Source organism: Rhinatrema bivittatum, chromosome 3, assembly GCF_901001135.1.
Source record: "Rhinatrema bivittatum chromosome 3, aRhiBiv1.1, whole genome shotgun sequence".
NCBI classification, from domain to species: Eukaryota; Metazoa; Chordata; class Amphibia; order Gymnophiona; family Rhinatrematidae; genus Rhinatrema; species Rhinatrema bivittatum.
The window spans coordinates 143,355,265-143,377,502 of NC_042617.1; the positions used below are offsets into that span (position 1 = coordinate 143,355,265).

Below are 22,238 nucleotides of genomic sequence, written 5' to 3' on the forward strand. Positions count from 1 at the left end.
GCAGGTAGCATCAGCATTGTCCCCCATGGCCTCAAAGGAGCCAGAAAGCATCAGCATCAACCACAGTGGGCAGAAGCAGGTGGAATCCGTGTCTATCCATGCAGCGCGGAAGGAGATAGATGGCATCCGCATTGGCCACATGGGCTGGAGGAAGGTGGACCAGCAGGAGAGGTGTTTCAGCCTGCACTAGCGAGAGGGAAGCTGGTAAGGGATAGTTGGGGGGAGAGAGCAGAGGGATGGGCCTGGAGCAAGGGGACAGATAAATTGGAGGGGTCAGGTCTTGGGGATGGGAGGGAAGAGAGAGCTGAAGGGATCAGGCTTGCTAGCGAGAGAGAGAGCAAGAGTGGGAATTGAGTAGGAGTATGGAGAGTGGGGAGTGAGAGAGCATGAAGGGGGTTTGGCCCAAATGGATAGAGAAAGGGGAAAGACAGCACCTAGATCAGGTCCAGGGATGAGGGGAGAGCATGGACAGTTCAGTCTTGGGTAGTGGTAGAGGAAAGATAGTGGAGAGCAGGGGGTTTCAGACCCAAGGTAGATATATTCAGGTTAGAGGAGTGGAGAGAGAGAGGATGGAAAGGACAGTCTCTATATAAGATCTATATAGAAATATTTAAAATATTGCAACTTTACTTGCTACATTGCACTTTATATTAATTACTCAAAGCCCATGATTTATGCTTTGTTATTTTTGATAAATATAAAATATGTAGACTTTTGCTGAAATTTTAAATTTTGTGTGCAGAATTGCATTACTTTTTTCGCTCAAAACTCCCTCAGGAATAGAGGATGCACTTCAGAGGAGGACTAGCAAACTCTGCTGCCTTGTCAGAACCATCTGGGGAGAGGTGGCAGCAATAGAGACTGCTGAGGACGAAAGGGGTAAATAAATAAATAAATAAATAAATGAAAATCTGGGCAGAAAAATTGAGGTATGAAGCAAAACCAAGTAACAGCTGACTCATTCATCCTTAATCACCCACTAATTTTGACTTCCATATTGTCTTTTCATAGCACCAAAGAGGAATTAAGAATTTGTGGATTCCTTCAATGTACAAGTGAAGGATCCAAGTTCAATGGCTAATGCTGGTTGATCTCCAACCCTTTTCCAGGGCTTGTGCTTGTTGGCTCTAACCCTTTTCCAGGGCTTTAAGACACTAACGAGGGGAGAATAAATATTGCCAACAAGAAGGGTAGGTAGTCATGTAGCACTCTGTGAAAGCAAAACAAAAAGGACTGTTTTCTGCTTAAAATAAATCCTAGCTCACGATTGGTTTATAGTAAGACAGAAAGCAGCAGCAGCTCCCCTCTTGCCAACATTTTGATGGCAACCTGGAAACCAAAACAGTTATGACAAACTTAATATAATTAATGATTGGGATAAAGTTGCACAATATATCCATACTATACTGCCAAGCTAAATAATCCTTGTAAATGATTTAGGTGCACCCTGCTTTCTGATTTTTCACATTTAAGTGTACCAGCTTAAGAAAACAGATTCAGCTGATCACAGAGATTGAGAAAGACATTTTGTCAAATATATTACTGACAGAGCTCTGTTCATCTGGCAAGTCACTCTTATCTGTGCCCTTCTCCTCCACTGCCAATTCCTGACTCCTTCCTTTCCACCTTGCTGTGCTGTCTGCCTGGAATAGACTCCATGTATTGTACATCCTCTCTGGCCTTATTCAAATCCAGTTTAAAATCTCATCTTTTTTATGCTGCTTTTAAATCTTAAAGCATCTCTCTGTAATAAATACACTTCTCATAGACTCTTGAGTATGTATTAGATTATAAGCTCTATGGAGCAGGGACTGCACCTTATGTGTATCTGAGCAGCTCTGTGTATCTCGTAATAGTGCTTTAGAAACGATAAATAGTAGAATTGGTTCTCGATGAAAACCAGAGTATGTAAATTTGTACTGGTGTGCCTCACAAATGAAAAGATTTAAGTAATAGCTCCATTGCCTTCTTTGATTTCTTTTAAAACAATGCTGTGGTGTAGTAGAAACCCCCCCCACTGAGGGACTTAAGCAGATATGATTATTGTTATGGATGTTTTTATTTGTAAATCGTTTTGGCCAACTTTAGTTGTAAAAGCGGTACATAAACAATTTTAAATAAATAAATATATGTAAATACCAAGCCACAGGTTGGCTCTCTTTACTCTACCGTTACATGAGCATTTCACAACTTCTTGTTACAAGAAAATAATATTCTATTTTAATAGTTTATAGCAGTGTCTGATATTTCATTACTTAGATTTACTGAATTCTAAAAAAAAATATCTTCAGTAATATAGTAGTATTTTCTCTGTGCTATGAATGAAAGGTTAAAAAACAGGTCTATTCAGTAACGTAGACAAATAGCCATTTGCTTAAAATGTCATTAGGATATATAGTCTTTATTCTGGCCACCTTTGCCAGGTTGATTTTCAAATTCCTTTTGTTAATACAGTTACAGGTATTTTGGGCTGACCCGGTTGCTCTGTCACAGTGATGTGTGCTACTATGGGGAAGACCTAGGTTTTATTCCCAAGTCTGCCTTCTGTTCCCCAGGACTGGGGATGCAGTGGAGATAGAATTCACAGCCCCTAGGAAGGAGGGAATGGCAACAATTGCTCAGCGGTGATATCAGCTGACCAAACTCAGAGTCCATGGTTAGCAGGTTCTGGGAGAACTGCAGTCTGTGGCCCCTGGCCAAGGACCGTTGCTGCAATGGCTGGGCTAGTGGTAGTGGGGGTGGTTTATAAAATAAGTGAGAAAGGTCTGGGCATTTGTGAATGAAGCTCTTGCCCTGAATCCAAATAGAGGCCCATTCTGACTGAAGTAAAAGCACACAGGACCAGGAAGAAACTGTCAGCACCACCCCCCCCCCCCCCAATATATATATGATATATAGATATATATGTATATTTTCAGTGATACACCCAAATTGTATGTTTCAATGAATTTCGAAGTGAATAGAAGCTGACACAACCTGTACATAGAACAATGTTAAACATGACAGCTTTCTGCAATTTTTAATGCAAAATTACTATTTATTTGCTTATTTTAATAGATTGAAAATAAAAAAGATAAGCGGGTAAAGGCTGTGTAAAGCATTGGATTGCCATGGCAAGATCAAGAGTCAGGACGTGCAGGAAGGGAAGGGAATTTTGAAAGAACCTTGAAGACAGCTGGAGCAGAGGAGGACCCACCCGAAAGTACCAGGAGAGGTTTGGAGCAGCAGCAGCAGCAGTAGTGGCGTTGGCAATTAAAATTACAAACGATAGGTGCAGAACAACGCAGCAAAAAGAATGGCAGCAAAGGCCCAAGATATACAGTGAGGGCTGAGGCAGGAAGAAGAATGGCATCAAAAGCTCAAGGCAGCAGGAGAGGAAAAGGGGTGCCAGGAGTGGCATGAAGGGCCAAAAGTCCATGGCTGATTCCACAAATGTACAAAATATTGGATTACTAGGGCAAGACCAAGAGTCTGCAAGTATCGTAAGGGAAGAAAATGAAATCTAGCGGACATCCAGAGCAGAGGAGAAACCAGCCAAAGGTCCAAGATTGCCTTGGAGCAGCAGCAGTGGTACTTGCAATTAAAATCATCAAAGGTAGGTAGAGAGCAATGCAGCAAGAAGAGCGGCAATGCTTAATAAGCAGAGCTAGAATGCTTGTCAATGGTATGCACTGTCTACTGGCTGGCTATGCCTATGTAGTATATTTACTACAGTTGTACAATGCAATAGTATACCTGGTAACTCACAGTGTATGCAAAAATGTCTCTCACATGTTGTGTATGCGAACTGACTCCTTGTGAACACACACAAACTCTGAGATAGAGAAGAAACAGACAAAGATCAGGCTGATGTTTAGTGCAATCTACCTCTGAAGTTAACAGTAGATGCAGATTAGAAGACAAGACAGCAGCATACACAGTAAGACAGAAAAACAGAGTGGCATCAAAATTTCCCAAGGCTTACTGTGTGGGGAATTCTAAACAGAACGGAGGCATCAAAACCCCTAAGGCATAGAGTGCAGGGTATTGCAAACAGCACAGAAGTATCAAAACCTCCATGGCATAGAATGTTTGGAATCACAAACAGCACAGAGGCATCAAAAACCCTGAGGCATAAAGTAGTGGTTCCCAAACCTGTACTAGGGACTGTCAATTAGTTGGGTTTTCAGTATATCCGCAATGAATATACATGAGTAGGTTTGCATTCACTGTCTCTACTGCATGAAAGTTTATCTCATGCATATTCATTGTTGATATCGTAAAAAACAACTGGCTGGGGATCCACTAGCATAGCATGCAGGCAATCACAAACATCACAGAGGCTTCAAAACTCTCAAGACAAAGAGTATAGGGAATCTCAAACATCACAGATGCATCAAAATTCCCAAAATGTAGAGTGCAGGGAATCTTGAACAGCACAGAGGCATCAAATAGAGTGCAGGATATCACTAAAAGCACAGAGGCATCAAAACCTCCAGAATATAGAGTGTGGGGAATTACAAATAGGATAGAGGGTTCAAAAATCCCAAGTATGATAAGAGTAACAAAGGGAAACTGTTAGAAAGAGAATAAACTGAGAAGACTGGCAAGGCTGCGCTTCTCTTCACTGCAAACTATCTGCATATAAGTAGTACAGTGCAGCTTCAGGCAGACACAAAAAATCAGTATTCGATGCTTTTGTATCTCCAGTCCACTATGCTGCCCCATCAAACAAACAGAAAGTAGTGCCTCTATCTCTATGTCACTTTGAGAGTACTGTGACTATAGCAGTCAAGATAAGAAAAAACCTATTTCCAAAATTCTTCTCCTTTTTTAAAGTGTTTCTTTGGCACTAAGAGAGTTTCTGAAAAAACAAGCTTTCCCTGTAAAATTCTACAGAGAAAATGGAGTTTGTTTGCACATACTCAAACCTTTCAGTGAGACGACATCAGTGTGAGTTGATCCAGATGCCAGTTATAGACTACTTAAAAATGGTTCACCTTGATTGGTCTTCTGTCTTGTCTACTTGCCTACTTCTCCCACGTCAGCTCCAGCCAAGCTGCTACCTCATACAGGCATTGATTAGCTGCTATAGTTACCAGTCTCACATCAGCACTTTTCAACAGGCCACAGACTTTAATACGAAACATTGTTTCATATGTTATGTTAAATTTGTGGGCACCCTCCATTTATTTTGGGGATCCACGAATGAAATTAAAATGGTCTCATTTGTTGCATTTTACCTATTCATTTCAAATGAATGCACATCCCTACTGCTTATACAGTAAATTCTCAGAGTTATTGGCTGCTATGATACTAATAGAGAATACACTAATTTTGAAATAAACTAGACATTTTGGATATAGTCAGAAGAAATGTTATCAAGAAAAAAGAAGGGACATCTCATAAAAGGGATCAAAGATTTGATTTGGATTTTATAATTTTTTTTTGTCTACAGGCATCAAACATCTGGAAACTAAAGAAAACAGGTCTATTTTAGTGACTGGGAAGCTATTTCCTTTTTGCGCAAGAGAATGTGTGACAAAGCAGTATGATAAGGGGAAGTATAGGTTTAAGTAGACAGGGTTCTTCTATTAGCTCAGTAAGGGGAGCTGTTCTTTTAGCTGGTTTGGAGCCAGAATAGGATTTTCAACTGGCTCCAGATTTTCAGAATTGGTTGATCCAGTCCTGGTTATACCCCTCTGCATGCATCAACTTATAGTTCTGATTTCCCTATAAAGATCCTTTAGAAAAGTAAGATTATGTCCCTGCATGCGGTGGGATAAAACCAGGACTGGATCAGTTTGTTCTGAAAACTTGGAGCCAGTTGATAAATCTAAGCCAGAAAGTTGTAGGTTTAAATTAAAAAATCCCTGCTGTACTATTTATTTATTATTTCCATTTGATATTCTGTCTTTTCCTAGGAAAGGCATAAGATGGATTTCAAGAAAAGATGTGAATGGCAGTACATACTGTATGCTTGGGAGGGGGGGGGGGGGGTTATAAGAAGATAAAACTGGGACCTGATCAATGCAAAACTGAATAGTTAGCAATATACAGTGTATACTGATATTATAATATAGGAAAGATACGTAGCAATAAGATAAACAAACATGGCACATCCTGTTTTCAGAGTTCAGAAGAATACCTAGCAGTAAAATGGGTGGAAATGCAGAGGTAAGGGGAAGGCTTGGCTGAATAAACAGATTTTAATTTTTTTTAAAGGAAGAGTAACAGGTTTCCTTGTGTAAGCCCTGCGGCAATATTGTTTCATAAGTTGGGTGCGAAGCAACTGAATGTAGAAAGCCTCCTGCAAGCTAGCCCTACTTTAGTTAGTGAAGGAGTGGATAAAAGGATCAACTTTCCTTGTAGGAGTATATATTTATGGGCAGTAGATGAGACTAGTATGCTGGTGCTGTTTGGTTCAGGCATTTGAATGCAATACAAAGTATTTTAAATGTTATCCTGTTCTAAATGGAGAGCCAATGAAGATTATACAGGAGAGGCTCAGGGCTGGTGCAGAGTATTTGGTGTCCTAGGTGAACCTTCAGTCGCCTAATCTCTCCCTCTCCTATTAGTGGAGTTGCAGTACAGCAGTGGCAGCAGATGCTCCCAGCACAGCGATCCCTTCTTTGGCAGAATTGACTCTGGTTCACCATCCCTCTGGGCCTCATGCTGGTGGGATTTTTGCCACCCCAAAATTTTAATGCTCTAGGTGACCACCTAATGTATCTAATGGAAGCACCAGCCCTGGACAGGCTTCATACGGTGCCTGACTTGGCCTCTTTGAAAAGCCTCTGTCATTAGTAGTAAGATATATAAGGCAAAGGACAAGCACAGAAGATGTGTAGGGGTGTGGAAGTGAAGGTAAAGCCAGATACCACAGAGATTCTATGGTGTTTCTGCAGGTAGGGAAAATGGGCAGACTGGATGGTCCTGGCAGGCTTTATCTGGTGGCGGTGGACAGGTAGGGATGTAGAAGTTCAAATTAAGAAATAAGATAGAAGCGGAAAGTGGCAACTCAGAAGGTCATTGTGGAAATGCATTTTATAGATGACTCTCTGGAATTATAAATGATACAAAGACACATAACCGCAGGTTTTTAAAATACAGTGTAACAGAATTTTTTACTACTGAGAAGAGTCCCTCAAAATTTATCATTTACTCAGGCTCATGTGAAAAGTCGTAAATTACTTACTTCATTGTACTTCAATATTCCTGCCAATGTATAACTATTTTTAAATAGCGAACAAAATAACCATTCTGGGATGCCTGTTTGGCATTTATATGATACCGCAGTGGCATGTGCTATGGGAAACGTCTCCCCTCTAACTCTTTATCCCACAATACAGACTTTACCGCTGTATATAATTTCCTGCAGAACAGAAGCATTAGGATAGAAAAAAAAACAATCAACAGAACTAAGCATAGTCTTACTTACCAAGAAACTTTTTCATCATAGATAAACTGTGGAGAAAAGAAATGCTTTATGTGATGAAATACAGCATGAATTAGATTCTTTTCAGTTTTCAAGCTTTACCATTGTGGGGTGTTTGCAGACCCTTAATGGCTAAGAACAGCAGTGAGTTGTGATGTCATGAATTGTGTGGAAAAGTGTGAGTTTGTGTGAGTGCATGTCATCTGTCCCCAAATCAGAATAAACATAGATAAATAAAATCACCACTAGATGGACCCCTTGTCTCCAGGTTTCATTTTATTTCAAACAGTAGCTCACAGAGGGCAAAGGACTTACGACAGTCACACAGGCTGTGGACCATTACTAGGGCTCCAGTTTAAGGCTATGAATTAATATTTTTTTTTTGGCTCACAGATTTGTCCGGTAAATGCCCCTTACTGCAGCCTTTGTGGTGTTCAGTCTCAGTGCTCTTCATTGCAGAATAATAAAAATAGCTAGTGCCACACGACTTGCCTTGGATGATTTGTCGTAGTTAGTTACTGCCTGCTGCTGTTTTGCAATCAACCTAGTAATATTCCATGGCAAGTGAGAGAGAAGCACCTCATTCTCACTTCTGCTTACTTTTGAAACTAATGATAATTTACCAGAGAATGGAATGCCTGGATTGAAACAGAAAATACTGCAGAATTAAATATCCAGAACAAAACTTGAATTTTTTTTCCTGAATTCTGGATTGTTTTCTAAGCATAATTTAAATTTGCTGTAATATTTACTTGAAGAAAATGCCTCAACTGTTCAGCAAATTCTCGCAGTACTTGTAAAGGTTTTGACAAAATACATTTTGAGAGTCACAGGGCAGAAGTCAGTCATTCAAATGAAGGTGATGCTCTCCAGGCAAGCAGTTTGGAAAGGCAGGGCAGTGAAGGATGAGAAGTGAAGGGGAAGAAGAAGCTTCACATGGACGTTTGGAGACGGTGCATTTTATAATTACCTCTTTCATGGACATGTTCATCACTGCACTAAACTGTGCCAAATAGACCCTAGCCTAACGCTGCCTGTCTTCTGCTAATGCGTCTGTCCATTCTACCCTATTGACAGCCCCTCCCTACCCCATCGCTGGACACTTCCCTCCTCATTCCACATCCTTTCACCTGAATCTTTCTTGATGGGAAAGTTCAGCTGGATGGCCAAGGTGATATTCCTTCTGTAGATACACAGCTCTCCTACTATACTTTAGAACAGACTCTTCCTACTTTGGGAAGCATGAGCCGTTTCTCAACGCATGATAGCAATTCAGGGATCAATTAGAATAAAAACCACACTAGTGATACTATACAAGGGAACATGGGAGCTTAATCTGGTGAAATTAAAAAGAAAGAGCAACACTATTTTATAAATTAAAAAAAAACAGCTCTATATTTCTCATTTTTCACTTCAGCTACTGCAGCTAAAAATGAGAGCTTTATGGCTTTCAGATTTTTAAACCATGCTTACGAAGCTTGCATCTATGGGTAGGAACTCATTTGGAAAACAGGATGAGGACATATTCATCTATCAGCACACGGGATTCCCATGAACTTTACTATGGCACTGCTACCCTAGAAAAAGTGATTTGACTGATAGTCAAATCTTTGAGCTCTATGGAGAGAAACTGCTAGTCAGGGGTACTGTTAGGCTGACATGGCTGCTTGCACCTTGGCTGCAGGGCCCCGTTTTTTTATGCTCACTTTTTAGGAACGGGTGAGTAGTACCCTTTTATTTCTGAGAAAATGTATCCCATTGGAGGATATTATTATAGTTATGTTTAGCTGCAGCGTATTTTTGACTTCTAGCTTTAGTCCTGTTTATTATTTTCAGAATACTTTATAATTAAAAGCAGCACAACAAGTTTCTAAATAAGTACATTTATTGTTTTACATTTGTAAGATAAGGGTTTTAAATTAGGTCCTTGTCACCAGAAATTCACCCTTGGAGGAATTTCAAAGGACGTCACTTAACCTCTAGTTTTGGGGGTCATAGTGAGGCATCATTATCATGGCAGAGCTTTATTAAGGAAAAGAGTGTTGTTCATGAGAACTGCTAGGTGGGGGTCAATATAAGGTGGGGTCAATATAAGGTGTTGCTCAGAGTGGGCGTTTTTGTCTCTCCTTTTTCCTTGGAGCAGTTCTTTCATGCTGGAGTGAAGTCAGGGTGGGGAGTTTGTCTCTCCTTCCTTGCAGCCGACTGACCAGTGCCTGACAAGGCTGTGGCTCTAGGATTTTAATATTAGACACCTGGGCAGTGCTTTCTAGCCACCAGAGAGGTATCATGGACTACCAAGTAACATGGGACCAACTTTCCTACCAGAGAAGAAGCTGAAAGGAGATTGTGAGTATGGAATGCTATCTCTTTTGAAGAATGATAAATCCTTTGGTTGCTGTTGTATGCAGGAGAAATGAAGAATGGAAGAGTGCATTGTGGTTTTGTTTTTTTGGTTTTTTTGCTAGTTGTCTATATAGATCTTGTCAACCCTGATGAAATCATTGAATTTTTAAAATATGTTTATCTCAGACTACTGGAAACCCTAGTTTGGAAAATGCAAGTTATTCTTGCTGGAACATACAAACCCTCCTCAATCCCAAGGTGCGGGTTTGATAGAGACATCTGCCAATTTAAGGAAGAAGTTAGGGTGGTCAGAAGGATAAGGAGAGTTTGAGATGGATTTTCCTATCCAGCAGGAGAAATACAGCCCTTGCCTCTGGGCAAGTCTACTACATCATCTGCTCAACCATTTTTATTTTGTGAACCTACAGGGGCTACTGCTTAGGTTCACAAGCATCAGACACTCTGTAATTTTATCTGCCCCAAAAGGGGGTTACAGTAGCAACAAAAGCACTGCTAAAATCTGACAGATTATTACCTGTCAGGGAAGGAATTTTCATAATTTCTTCACCCTTAAAAATACACACACTGGCCTCATTGCAGCACCTATGCTTGGTTTCACCTTTTCAGCCAGCATTTTGTTGTTTTTGATAAGAAAGGCAATCAAGAAAATGTAATAAACTAAACACAACTTGTATTGTGTTTTATCCAGCACCCTGCACATGTACACCAACAGGAGATACATACACTGGAAAGAGATATGTCTGATTTTGTTGTTGCTACCCAGGAAAGCTTAGGCTAGACTGTACAACCTGAGTTGGAACTGAGTCTGTTGGAATTGGTGCTGTTTTATCCCAAGTTCCTGAGGTATGCCTGAAGAGGATGAATTGCCTCTGAGCCCCAGGACTGAGCCTTGCACCAGCTGATGTCTGCATGTGCTAGCACCACCACCTCCCTGTGGTTCTTATTCGGTGGAGCCATTTAAGGTGGTACCCACTGCAGGGGTAGGCTCCCCTTATGGGGATTTCAAGATAGTTTGGTAGGTATTTGGGTGGGTTATTTTATTTATATTACTGATGTGAATTTGAGCAGATGATTCAGTGGCCTGCCCCTCTCTAGAGAGAGTGGAGTGTTTTAAGTTACAGTTCTAGACTATTAACATAAAATTGTATTTATTGATGTATTTATGTTTTGGAGATGTGTGTGAGAATTTGATGTATCATTTTATTGATGTATTACATTATTATTATTATTATGATGATGTATCCAATTTTTGTCTTTTTTTGATGTTGTAAAACACTTTGGGTTGCAATCTTGTCTGAAGAAGGCAATGTACAGTATAAGTATAACATAACATCAGAGTTAACATCCCTACACTTGTGAAAAGTTCCATGTGAACTTTAACATTCATAGAGCTTCATTTTAGTATCTCATTGCAAAGCTAGCACCCTTGGCAAAATGGCAAAAAACTCAGTAAATATTCAGAGGGGAGAAAGAGACTGTCAGTTCTAAAGTTAGATGGATAAATGTATTCCAGCTAATTTTGACATAGCTGGGTATATTCAGTGATGCAGCTGCACTGCTGAATATCCCAGCCAAGTTAGTTGGATAAGTTTGCTAGCTGGACAGCTCTTTATACTTTTCAGTAGCTTCTTCCATTTTACCCAGCACTAATGTCAGGCTCACTAGTTATATTGTTTTTAAATATTGATGCTACATTGACTGTTCTCCAGTCCTTATGTACAGCGATAGATTTGCATAAGTTATGGATCACCAGTAGTAGGTCTTTAATTGCATATTTGAGTTCCTTTAGAATACTGAGTTGAATTCCATCAAATCCTGGTGATTTGGGCAGTTGACAACAACCTCAATGCTGAACAGTGTACAGCGGAAATCACCTGTCATTCTACCAGTAAGTCTTGGCTGTTAACTGTCAGCTAGTTAGTGTAGGATGGTTCATGGGGGTCTGGAATGGTCTGGAATGGCCGTCTCCCTGGGTAGGATATATAGCAGTGCTCAGGCTACAGCTTGGGAGGCAGTCCTTTTAGGTTGACCCAGACAGGACCTTATCTTTTGTTGTTTTACACAGGCCCAGTCAGAGGAGCCAAGCAAGTCCTGTTTGGTGGTCCTGACCAGGGTCAGGAGGGGTCTTTCCTATCCAGTCCACTCCCTGGCTGGTCTGGATTTTTCCCTCTGGGTACATTTTTTGGATTTAGCTTTTTTAAGTGGTAGGAGCCTTACTGGAGCCTGTACACCTCCTGGGCCCAGGGAACGGGGAACCCTGGGTCTGGGGCTGTGCAGGTTAGGGAAGACCTGCCCTCCATGAGGAAGGGGGTGCCAGTGACCTGCTGTAAGGACACACTCCGGTGTTATCTTCAGTTTTTGAGAAGATTTGGTTTTCAAGATCCAGGAGAAAGTTCTGACTGCCCTTCCTTCCTGACTGAAGAACAGAGAGTTCCCTGCTTCAGTGGATCCCTCCCATCAAGGATCACAAAAGCAAAGAACAAGGACTGCATCAGAAGCAAAGAAATATTGAAATCAACTAACTGTGAGTAAAGGTTAAACCTAACACCTTTAAATCCACTCATCTGGTGCTTTCAAACCCTAGGGAAAGAGAGAGAGAGAGAGAGAGAGAGAGAGATCCTATCTCTCTGTGCAGAGACAATAACTGAATCCTTGCCAGTTGGAGGGGTGTCCTGCCCATCTAAAGAACACTATACCCACCTGCGGACTCTGTTTTCCAAAGCCCTGGAGGGTAGACGCTCCCCTGGCTCTAGCAGCCGATATTCCTGCACAGACTGAGGAGGATACTGTAAAAGGAAATATTCTGCGGTGCTGTTGTTCCATTGTCACTCATTTGCATCAGTAAAGATTTATTTGTACACTAATACAGTGGCTCCATTGGCTTTATTTGGTACTTCCAGCACACACTGGGGCTCACAACTACCCCCTTTCCCCAAAGACAAGGACAAAGGAAATGCAGGGCCAGCTTTAGCACTCAGGGCCTTGAGAGTAATCTCCCCCCCTCCTGCGCCCCCCGACTTAACAAAGAATCCAGGCCCTGAAAAGAAGAGACTGTGCAACGCTAGCCTGGGAAGGTACCAGCCCTGAGGAATAACACAAATATTTTTATGGCCCTATTGGGTAGCAGTCCGCACCCGGGGCTGGAGCTACAAATGTTTAACCTTTAGAAAATACTGATTTTATCTTTCTCGTGGGTGGAATATCTGGCAACGGAATCCATTTTAACTTTTCTCTGAAAAATCCACCATTCTTTCGTGCTATTTTCTCTGACAGGTTTACATCACAACAGATGTCCTAATTTATTAAGATTTAGCAACAATAATCTGGCAACAGAATCCCCAACTAGTCAGTAAAAGCATCCTAGTGATAGAGGCTTGCCAGTGAGCAGATAAACGTGCTGGAGTTCTAACAGGGCTGCTTATAGGTGTGGGACGGTTAGATGCGCCTGTATGTTTTATTGTTAAAAGGTTGCTCCTGTAGCTAGTTAGGAATGTATGGGAGCCTCAATCAGAAATAAGCCAGATCTGTGCAGAAACTCTTTGACTTGCAAATCCTTGTGTTGCATTTCCAGAAACATGGGCCATTTTGATTGTGCAGTGCTCTTATATCTTTAAAAATATTCCAGCAAGGGTAATTAGCACCTGTTTGTGCTGCAGTGCCTAGGTACATACAGCAAGACATGCTTATATGTGCCGTGGCACTGTTGACTTACATTACTTCTTAGGAAAGTTGTTTTATAACTATTAAAAATATATTTATGTTGAAATACCCTTCCCCCCCAAAAAAAAACAATCAAATTCTCCTGACATTATGAGAATATAACTACACAGGGCCTGGAATTTAAAAATCGTTATGTATTCTATATAAATTTCATGAAACTGTATTGTATTTTCACTGATCTGATGAAGGGAGCAAAACTCTTAAAAGCAAGCTAAATCATATTAAGTCAGTCCAATGAAAAGGCATCACCTACAATGTGTTTGCCAGCCCTAATTTCTGTCCCATCTATAAAATCTTAGCAATGGCTTCATATTAAATAGTGCCCAGAGATCATTATAGTAGAATTTGAATATGAATTTAGACCTTTGATTGAAAAGTCGGTGGTTACTAAAACAGCCCATTGGATATGCTATACTAATTTATTTACTAGCATACATATATTAAATATGTGAACTCTTTATAATCAGTCTTTTAGAAAGTCCATGTATTTGTGATCCAATTTATGATGTACTGTAGTTAATAAAGATGGAAAGTTCTTTGACTCAAGAAGCATATATTTATTGTTCCTTTCGTCTACCCTGGTTTATTTTCCAGTTACATAAGCATTCTGAAAACACTAGGACAGCATATTAATTAATTTAAATGCCTTTCTTCAATTTTTTTTATCAACAAATTAATGTCATTATCACAACAAAGCTATCAATATTTACAAGCCTTCTGCTTTACAGAGAAAGTCTCACAAATCAGAAGGCAAAAAAAAAAAAATCTATACCTTTCCCCCTGTTAGGCAAAATACTGCTTCATTTATCAGAACAATGGACTGGAGGGTGGCTACCTTAGTTATCATAAGCATTAAGCTCCCATGATGCATTGCTTTTGATGATTCCACTTTGCACAGAATTAGAAGCTAGAACACTAGATACTTTCACTGCCCTGGTGTAGTAATTAATAGAAAAGGTTAGGTTTGAAATCAATAACTACATCTGATTACTAACCAAGGGGCAGAGTGGGCCATGTTTGTGTAAAGAGCTGTATTAACAAGAGCTCACTTAGAAACATAGAGATGTTTCCAGAAATTTAGACAATGGAATGGAAGCCCTAATGAATAATTTCATAGCTCTGATAAAAATACAGTCACCAACCTACCTTATTTAATTTATATTCTACTTTTGGCACTTCAAAGTGGATTACATTCAGTTACTGTGGGTATTTCCCTGTCCCCCAGGGCTCACAATCTAAGGGCTAGATTTATCAAAATATCACATGAGAGAGAGAGAGAGAGAGAGAGAGAGAGAGAGAGAGAAAGACACACACACTATCTACAAATCCCTTGTAGTAGTTAGCTATTAGTAGTGTAGGGGTTAGGGACACTTTCACATGCAGAGTGAGATGTACGAATTGAACAGTGCATTCTTGTGAACATTTGATGTCTTTCGGAGATTTGTACAATGTTCTCTCAACCTAGCTTGATGGACTCTACCTAGGCAATATATATAAATGGAATTTGTGAAAAATTGCCAATTGTGTTATGGGCATATTGCACAGCTATTTTCGGTAGTTAAAACTGTGTGATAAGTGTTATGGCTTTATGAAGCCAGCCCACTTTTACAAAATTCCCACCCCAATTTCTCTGTTTTTAAAAATTAGCATTGCACTATGGTGCTTTTCGCATGCGAAATCGCCATAACACAAGTTGGAAAGTGACCCTATAAGTTTGTATGTGAGGTAATGGTGGGTAAAATGACTTGCCCAAAGTCACAGGAAGCAGCAGTGGGATTTATACCCTGGGCTGGTATAGGTGAAGCTCCAGTCTAGTCCCAGTCTAGTGGGCATTTTCTAGTGGGTTCACCTACAAGGCTGTGTCAACCACACAACAGCACAAGAGTCCACTAGTCTTACAATCTGAGAAGATGTAATTTTCATTCATTGTGAACTGGATTGGACTCTGTTGCTATCTTTGTTCCTGTAAATAACCAGACCGTGTTGAACCACCATTGAAATTGTGATCTGACCTTTTTGGTTACGAGACATTTCTACTGAAAAGATAAAAGACTAATAGCCATCTGCTAGGTAAAGCCCTGAGTCTGAGCCTTACAGTGGAGTTCTGCCCAGAGAGGTCTAATCAATGCTATCCTGTGAGGGATTCACCTCGGGCTGGTCCACCTCACGAACTGTTTGACCATGACTACAGCAGAACCCTGTAACCCAGGCAGAGATTAGAACCCACCTACCTAATAAGGGTTTAAACAAAATGTGTTAGATGGGGTGAGCTGATGGAGGGAGAAAGATAAAGAAAAATAAAATGGAGAATTAGGAAAGGACCAAAGCTCAGCAGAAATAACTGGAAATGTTTTCCCAGCACCAAGTGGGAAGGAGAGGCAACAAAGGCTAGATATTACTGACTGGCCGACTCCCCCCCTCCCCCAACAAGAGGAGGATAAATGACATAATCACATATTTTAATTATTTTTGGCTTAGTGTGGGATCTGAGCTACGAGCTGAGAATAGTCCCATCCTGGCCTTTGCAAAATATTGTGGTTGCCCTGTTAGTCCACTAGGACCTGTAGAAATAAGAGTCAAACAAGTTGCAGTGATACCTTTTATATTGTACTAACGCGATACGTCGGGGGCTAGCTTTCAAGAGCTCTGCTCTGCTCATCAGATCAGTGATGAAATAACAGATTGCAGACTGAGAAATTATTCAATATTGGGGGGGGGGGGTTTGGAGGGGATAATGCTTGCCATCCAACCCCACTGGGGACACAAACGTTTAATAACCAGTGCAAAAGCACAAGGATTAATACTTCTGCTAACCCCCCCCAAAAAAATACCCATATAATCAATGTTCTCACAAATTAAATCCCATGTCTTATACAAACCCATGCAGATTTTCAACCTAAGCCACCATTCAGACAAGGGTAACCGACATTTGCCAAATGATTTCAGCTGTGACTGCATGATAAGAGCATTTACCAGGCACCATTTCCTTTATCTAACAGACAGATTAAAAAAAAGAGAAGACAGTTTTTTTTTTTCTTATATTTTCATGCAGCTGTTAGACTGACTGCATAATGAGTCTGAGCTAATATAAACTGTGATTATGTAAATTACACTAAATTTCAATCAACTGAACGGGGTTAAGGTGGCACGGTGACAGCGTAATGTGCTGTCATGGGGGGGAGACGGGCTCAGGAGCCCTGTTCTCTTTGGCTGGGGAGAGGAAAGGTGTCAGTCGTAACTTTCACACAGTCTGCTTCTGGCCACTTTGCGCTGAAAGGAGGCCGAGAAAGACCTACTTCCTACATCACTTCTTCAGATGGGGGAGAAAAGTGGCAATGCTAACTGCTGCCAAGATCAAAGCAGCAAGAACAAGACATGGAAAGAAATGAAATGTGCAGTACACCACTGTAGCTGGGTAGGAATTGTGACAGAGAGGAGGAAGTCTGCTAGAGATTTATTTTGGGGAAGCAAGATGGCCTCCTGTCGCCAGACTGTAACAAGCAGGTGAGCAATTAGTGCCAATGCAATTCCTCTTACAGCCTTAGAGGAAATCCTTCCTTCCTTCCCCAAGGACCCAACACAAAACCCACACCAAGTAACAGTTCAGAGGTTTACTACCAAAGGATTCTGAAATGGAAGTTTGTTGGTGAGAAAAAAAACCAAAACAATGATCAACATGAAATGAGTATTGATTAGTGATTAGTGTCACAAGATTCAAGTGATGTCACGTTGCTTAACCTCGACAACATTTAATTGGTTAATGTGAAAAATACATCAGTTAGCATTGTTAGTCACGTTGAGCATTTCAGTCTGGGGCACCCCAAAATCTAAGCTGTGATCTCTGTGTGCACAAAAAAATACCAACGCCGATGGGGCTCTTGCTGGTTTATCTTTAGGCTGGCCAAGCTACCACATGATGGAGCATGCAGGGGCTGCCTTTCTCCTGTGGTGTGTTCACAGCTTTGTCCCTCTATCTCTGGCTTGCTAGGTTTTCCTAATCAAACAAAACTGCCACTGAGTTGTCAGACAGTCCCTGTGCCAATGGCAGTAGGAATCTAAGGAGGTATTTTTCCGAGTTTGCTTCCAGCTCTATTTCCAGACTCCCTTCTGATTGTATATTCACTTATCTCAATATCCCACGGTGGTAAGCTGCCTGGTTTCAGCACACACATCCAGTCTGTGCTGCTGCAGCTTCGAGACTCCAACACTACTTTTCTCTAGATCTTCAGAAACACAGATGAACAGCTCCTGGTTTTTTTTCCCCCCCCACAGGTGATACAGAAGCAAGGACAATTCTGTCTCCTCCTCTCTCGTCCCAAGGAAGATTCAAAAACAAAAAGCCCACACTGCTTTCCTCTTAGAACAGGAGTGGCCAGCTCCGGTCCTCGAGAGCCACAAACAGGCCAGGTTTTCCGGGTAACCATAACGAATATGCATGAGATAGATTTGCAGGCACTGCCTCCACTGTATGTAAATCTATCTCATGCATATTCATTGTGGATATCCTGAAACCGTGGCCTGTTTGTGGCTTTTACTTAGGGAATAGCCACTGCTATTAATTGCATCAGTAGCATGGGATCTTCTTAGTGTTTGGGTAATTTCCAGGTTCTTGTGGCCTGGTTTGGCCTCTGTTGGAAACAGGATGCTGGGCTTGAAGAACCCTTGGTCTGACCCAGCATGGCAATCAGCGGCGGATTCCCGATGAAGACCGGTCTGGGGATTCGCCGCCCAGGTCAGCCCAGGAGATATCACATGGTCTGCCGAGCGTGGCTCTGTCACGGCAGCGCTCGGCAGACCACGTGACTAGCGCGACCGGCCCACCGGGGGATGCCCGATCCCCCAATAGGCCAATCTGCCCCTGATGGCAATTTCTTATGTTCTTATGTTCTTAAGTTGGCCATCCCTGTCTTAGTTCATGGTTGGCTCAGAGATTCTCCAGGTCCTATTGTTTTGAGGGTCAGCTGACTCACTGCTCTCCAGTGAGTGATCAGCCTTCCCCCCATTTTCTTTTTTTCTTCAAGCTGATGTCACAGCTCAGTCTCACTGCTTGTTAACCCTTCTGTGGTAAGTTCAGTAGAGCAGCCTCCAGAACTGCAAAACAGATGTTTTAATCCGCAGCAATTCCTGGAATCCTCGTCTCCTTATTGCCAGGAGCAGTAAGAGATTCAGCAGCCCAAGCTTAGTAAAAGAAGTCTGAAATTCCAGTTGAAGAGCCCAGGTGGGCTGCCTGTCCAGTTTATAGTCCGAGTATAGCATAAGCTCAGGGAAGCAAGGAAGCACATGTTCATTAAACACACCCAAATGGCTCATTAGAAAATTTCCCAGTCTTTAAGTATAAAAAGTATGAATGTAACTTGCATACTTTTCTGCACACAAAAATGAGGCATTCTGGAGGGGGAGGGCAAAGTCTTTACGCACCTACCGTTGATTTTTAAAAAGTGTATATATACTTGTAAATTCATGCGCACTAGTTAGTGCATGCCAGGAGTAGTTGTAATTGAGTTTTTGTGCAATTGTGCATACTTTCTGTGAAGTTTCAAAGTGAAAAAATGCATGTACTTTAACTTTGACAATTTGTGGAAAATCTGTGGGTAAAATGTATTGGTAGACTTTTCTATCGTTAAAAATTACCCTTTCTGAGGCTGCTAGTCAAAAAAAGCTCAGAGTCCTAGTGCACACACAGTGAGAGATATACATAATACTAATAATCTCACTTGTGGTTACAAAGGATAAAAGTTGGGGATGAGGCTATGTCTATCTTGATCTCTTTGTACTCAAAATAACTACCAAGGCTGATCATATATTTGTTGGGATAAACTGTCTGATAGATACAGACTTCATACACAAGCCAGTGCCTGGGAGAGACTGCAGCAAGTTGTGAATGTATTTTTATGTCTCTCAAGTGACACAAGTACAAAATTCCTTCTCTGTATTGGAAAATGATGAAGCTCTAGTAATGGAGACTGATGTGGGATCAGAAAGGAAAGAAGAAACCCAATGGACACAGAAATTCCATATCACAACCAAAAACAATAAGAAGATGCTCATTGTGCTGGGAGACTCAGTCATCAGAAGAAGCACTAATTTGGGAACTCTTCTCATGGGGAACACTATAGTTAAATGCCTTCCAGGATCCTCAGCTGGTAGAAATGCTAATCAGATTCTCAATGCAATCACAATGAATAAAGTAAGGACGCTGAAGTTGATCTTATCATCCATCTTGGAACCAATGACTTTGCTAGAAACAACATCCAAGATGTACAGAGAGATTTCCAGACTCTGGGTAAGCAGATCAGGCACATGGTGAAGACTATTGCCTTTCCAGAAGTGTTACCTGTTCACAGAAAGGGGAAGGATAGGCTAAGCCATATAAATAATTTCAATGCATGGCTCAATACCTGGTGTATGGAAGAAAGCTTTGGATATATTGGGGACTGGGGCCTTGTATGGAACAGTAATAGGCTCTAAATCAGAGATAGCTTACATTTGTCTGTGGCAGGAAAAAGAATCCTAAGTGAAAAATGCAAATCATATACCATAAGGCATTTAAACTAGAGGATGGGGGTGGCAAAAGGAAATTGAAATGTCACCCCCAACATCTCCAAGAAGTGGGTGAAGAAATTAACAAAAATCAGCTGAACAGGGCAGAAAAGATGTCCAAGAAGAGAAGCTGGAAAGCTATGAGCACAAATGCCCGTAGTCTGGGTAGTAAAATCCCAGACCTGCAGGCTCTAATGGTGGAAGTGGATTTGGATATTATTACTGTTTCAAAATTCACTGTGTCTCATGATTGGGATACAGCCATCCCTGGCTATAACTTGTTTAGGAAGAATACAGAAAAGGCGGAGCAGCTCTTTATGCCAGAAAAAATACCCAAGCAACTGAAATGCAAGGGACGTGGGGTAGGAAAGAAGCATTATGGGCTTTGGTGTGGTATACAGGCCTCTGACTCAAACAGAACTAGACAGAGATCTGGTCAAAGGCATCCAAAAGGTGGGAAAGAAGGGAGAAGTGTTGATAATTGGAGATTTTAATCTGCTGGATGTGGATTGGAGTATCACATCTGTGGAATCTACAAGAAGTAAAGAGATAGTGGATGCTTTTCAAGGGGCTCTGTTCAAACAAATGGTAAGTGAAAACATGAAGAATGGTGTGATACTTGACCTGGTGCTCACAAATGAGGATAATGTCTCAAATGTCCGAGTAGGCACCCACTTGAGCACCAGTGGCCATCAGATGGTATGGTTTGATATCGCAAACAGGATACAGAGAAGATACTCAAAGTTCCAAGTTTTGAATTTCACAAAAACAGACTTTGTCAAAATGGGAATGTTCCTGGTAGACTGGGAGAAAATGGAACAACAGTGGGCCAAACTGAAAGGAGCTATTACAAAGTAAACAAAAGTAAGAGGAAAAAGAAACCAATCTGGTTTTCAAAGGACGTGGCTGAAAAAATAAAGGCAAAAAGAACAGTATTCAAGAAGTAATGCGCTAATGTTTTTATGACCTGACCTTGTTCATTCAGTTAATTCCAGTTATAGATTGTTTACCCGTTCAGTTTGATGTATACTATACCGTTATATCTAACAATTTGTTCGATTGTAAACCGGGGTGAAGGCTAACTGCTAAACCTCAGTATAGAAAAACCTCGAAATAAATAAATAAATAAAAGTATAAAAGATCCCAAAAAAGAGGAACACAGGAAAGAATACCTGGTGAAACTGAGGGATACAAGAAAAGAAATCATGAAAGCAAAAGGTCAAGCAGAAAAAAGGATTGCCAAAGAGCCTGAGGCAGGCATATGTGCCCACTGACTCTCTTCCTTGTTTTTCAGATATAACAGAGAAAGAAAGAAGGTCCATAGTGGTATAGTGAAATTGAAAGGTGACAAGGAACAATGTGTGGAGAGAGGCAAAGAAATGGCAGAAGTATTAAACAAATACCTCAGTTCAGTATTCACTAATGAAGACCTTGGAGAAGGACCATTGCTGGTAGACAAGACTGCAGATGGGGATGGGGGTAGATGAAACTCTGTTTACAGAACAGAAGGCATGGGAAGAGCTAGGCAAACTGAAAGTGGACAAGACAATGGGGCTGGATGAGGTACATTCCAGTATATTGAGGGAGTTCAGAGATATGCTGGTGGGTCTGCTGAAGGAACTTTTCAATAGATCCCTGGAAATGGGAGTGGTGGGATTGGAGAAGAGCAGTGGTGGTCCTGCTTCACAAGAGTGGTAACAGAGAGGAGGCTGGAAACTACAGGCTGGTGATGAGAAAGTTAATGGAGGTGCTGCTGAAGGAAAGTATAATGAACTAGCTACAATCTGGTGGGTAGCTGGACCCGAGGCAGCATGGATTCACCAGGTGAAGGTCCTGACAGACAAATCTGATTGATTTTTTTTGATTGGGTAACTAGAGAATTGGATCGAGGAAGAGCAGTTGATGTGACCTACTTGGATTTCAGCAAAGCTTTTGATACAGTTCCGCATAGGAGGTTTGTGAAGAAAATGGGAAGCTTGGGAATGAGCAACCAGATGGTGGCAAGGATCACAAATGGTTGACTGATAGAAGATAGCATATAATGGTAAATGGAACCTACTCTGAACAGAGAGCCGAGTTAAGCGGAGTGCTACAGGGATCAGTGTTGGGACCACTTCTGTTCAATATCTTTGTGAGAGACATTGCGGAAGGAATAGAAGGTAAAGTATGTTTATTTGCAGATGATACAGACTTTGAA

General features: G+C 41.2%; 1 protein-coding gene across 1 annotated transcript in view; it reads right to left on the bottom strand.

Annotated features, from left to right (window-relative positions):
* SLC24A3 (solute carrier family 24 member 3) overlaps window positions 1-22,238 on the bottom strand; it is a 936,948-nt gene that overhangs the window by 139,562 nt on the left and 775,148 nt on the right. Inside the window, exon 8 of the mRNA XM_029593773.1 lies at window positions 7,421-7,446. Coding sequence (XP_029449633.1) covers window positions 7,421-7,446 — 26 coding nt within the window. The remainder of the gene's footprint in view (window positions 1-7,420; window positions 7,447-22,238) is intronic.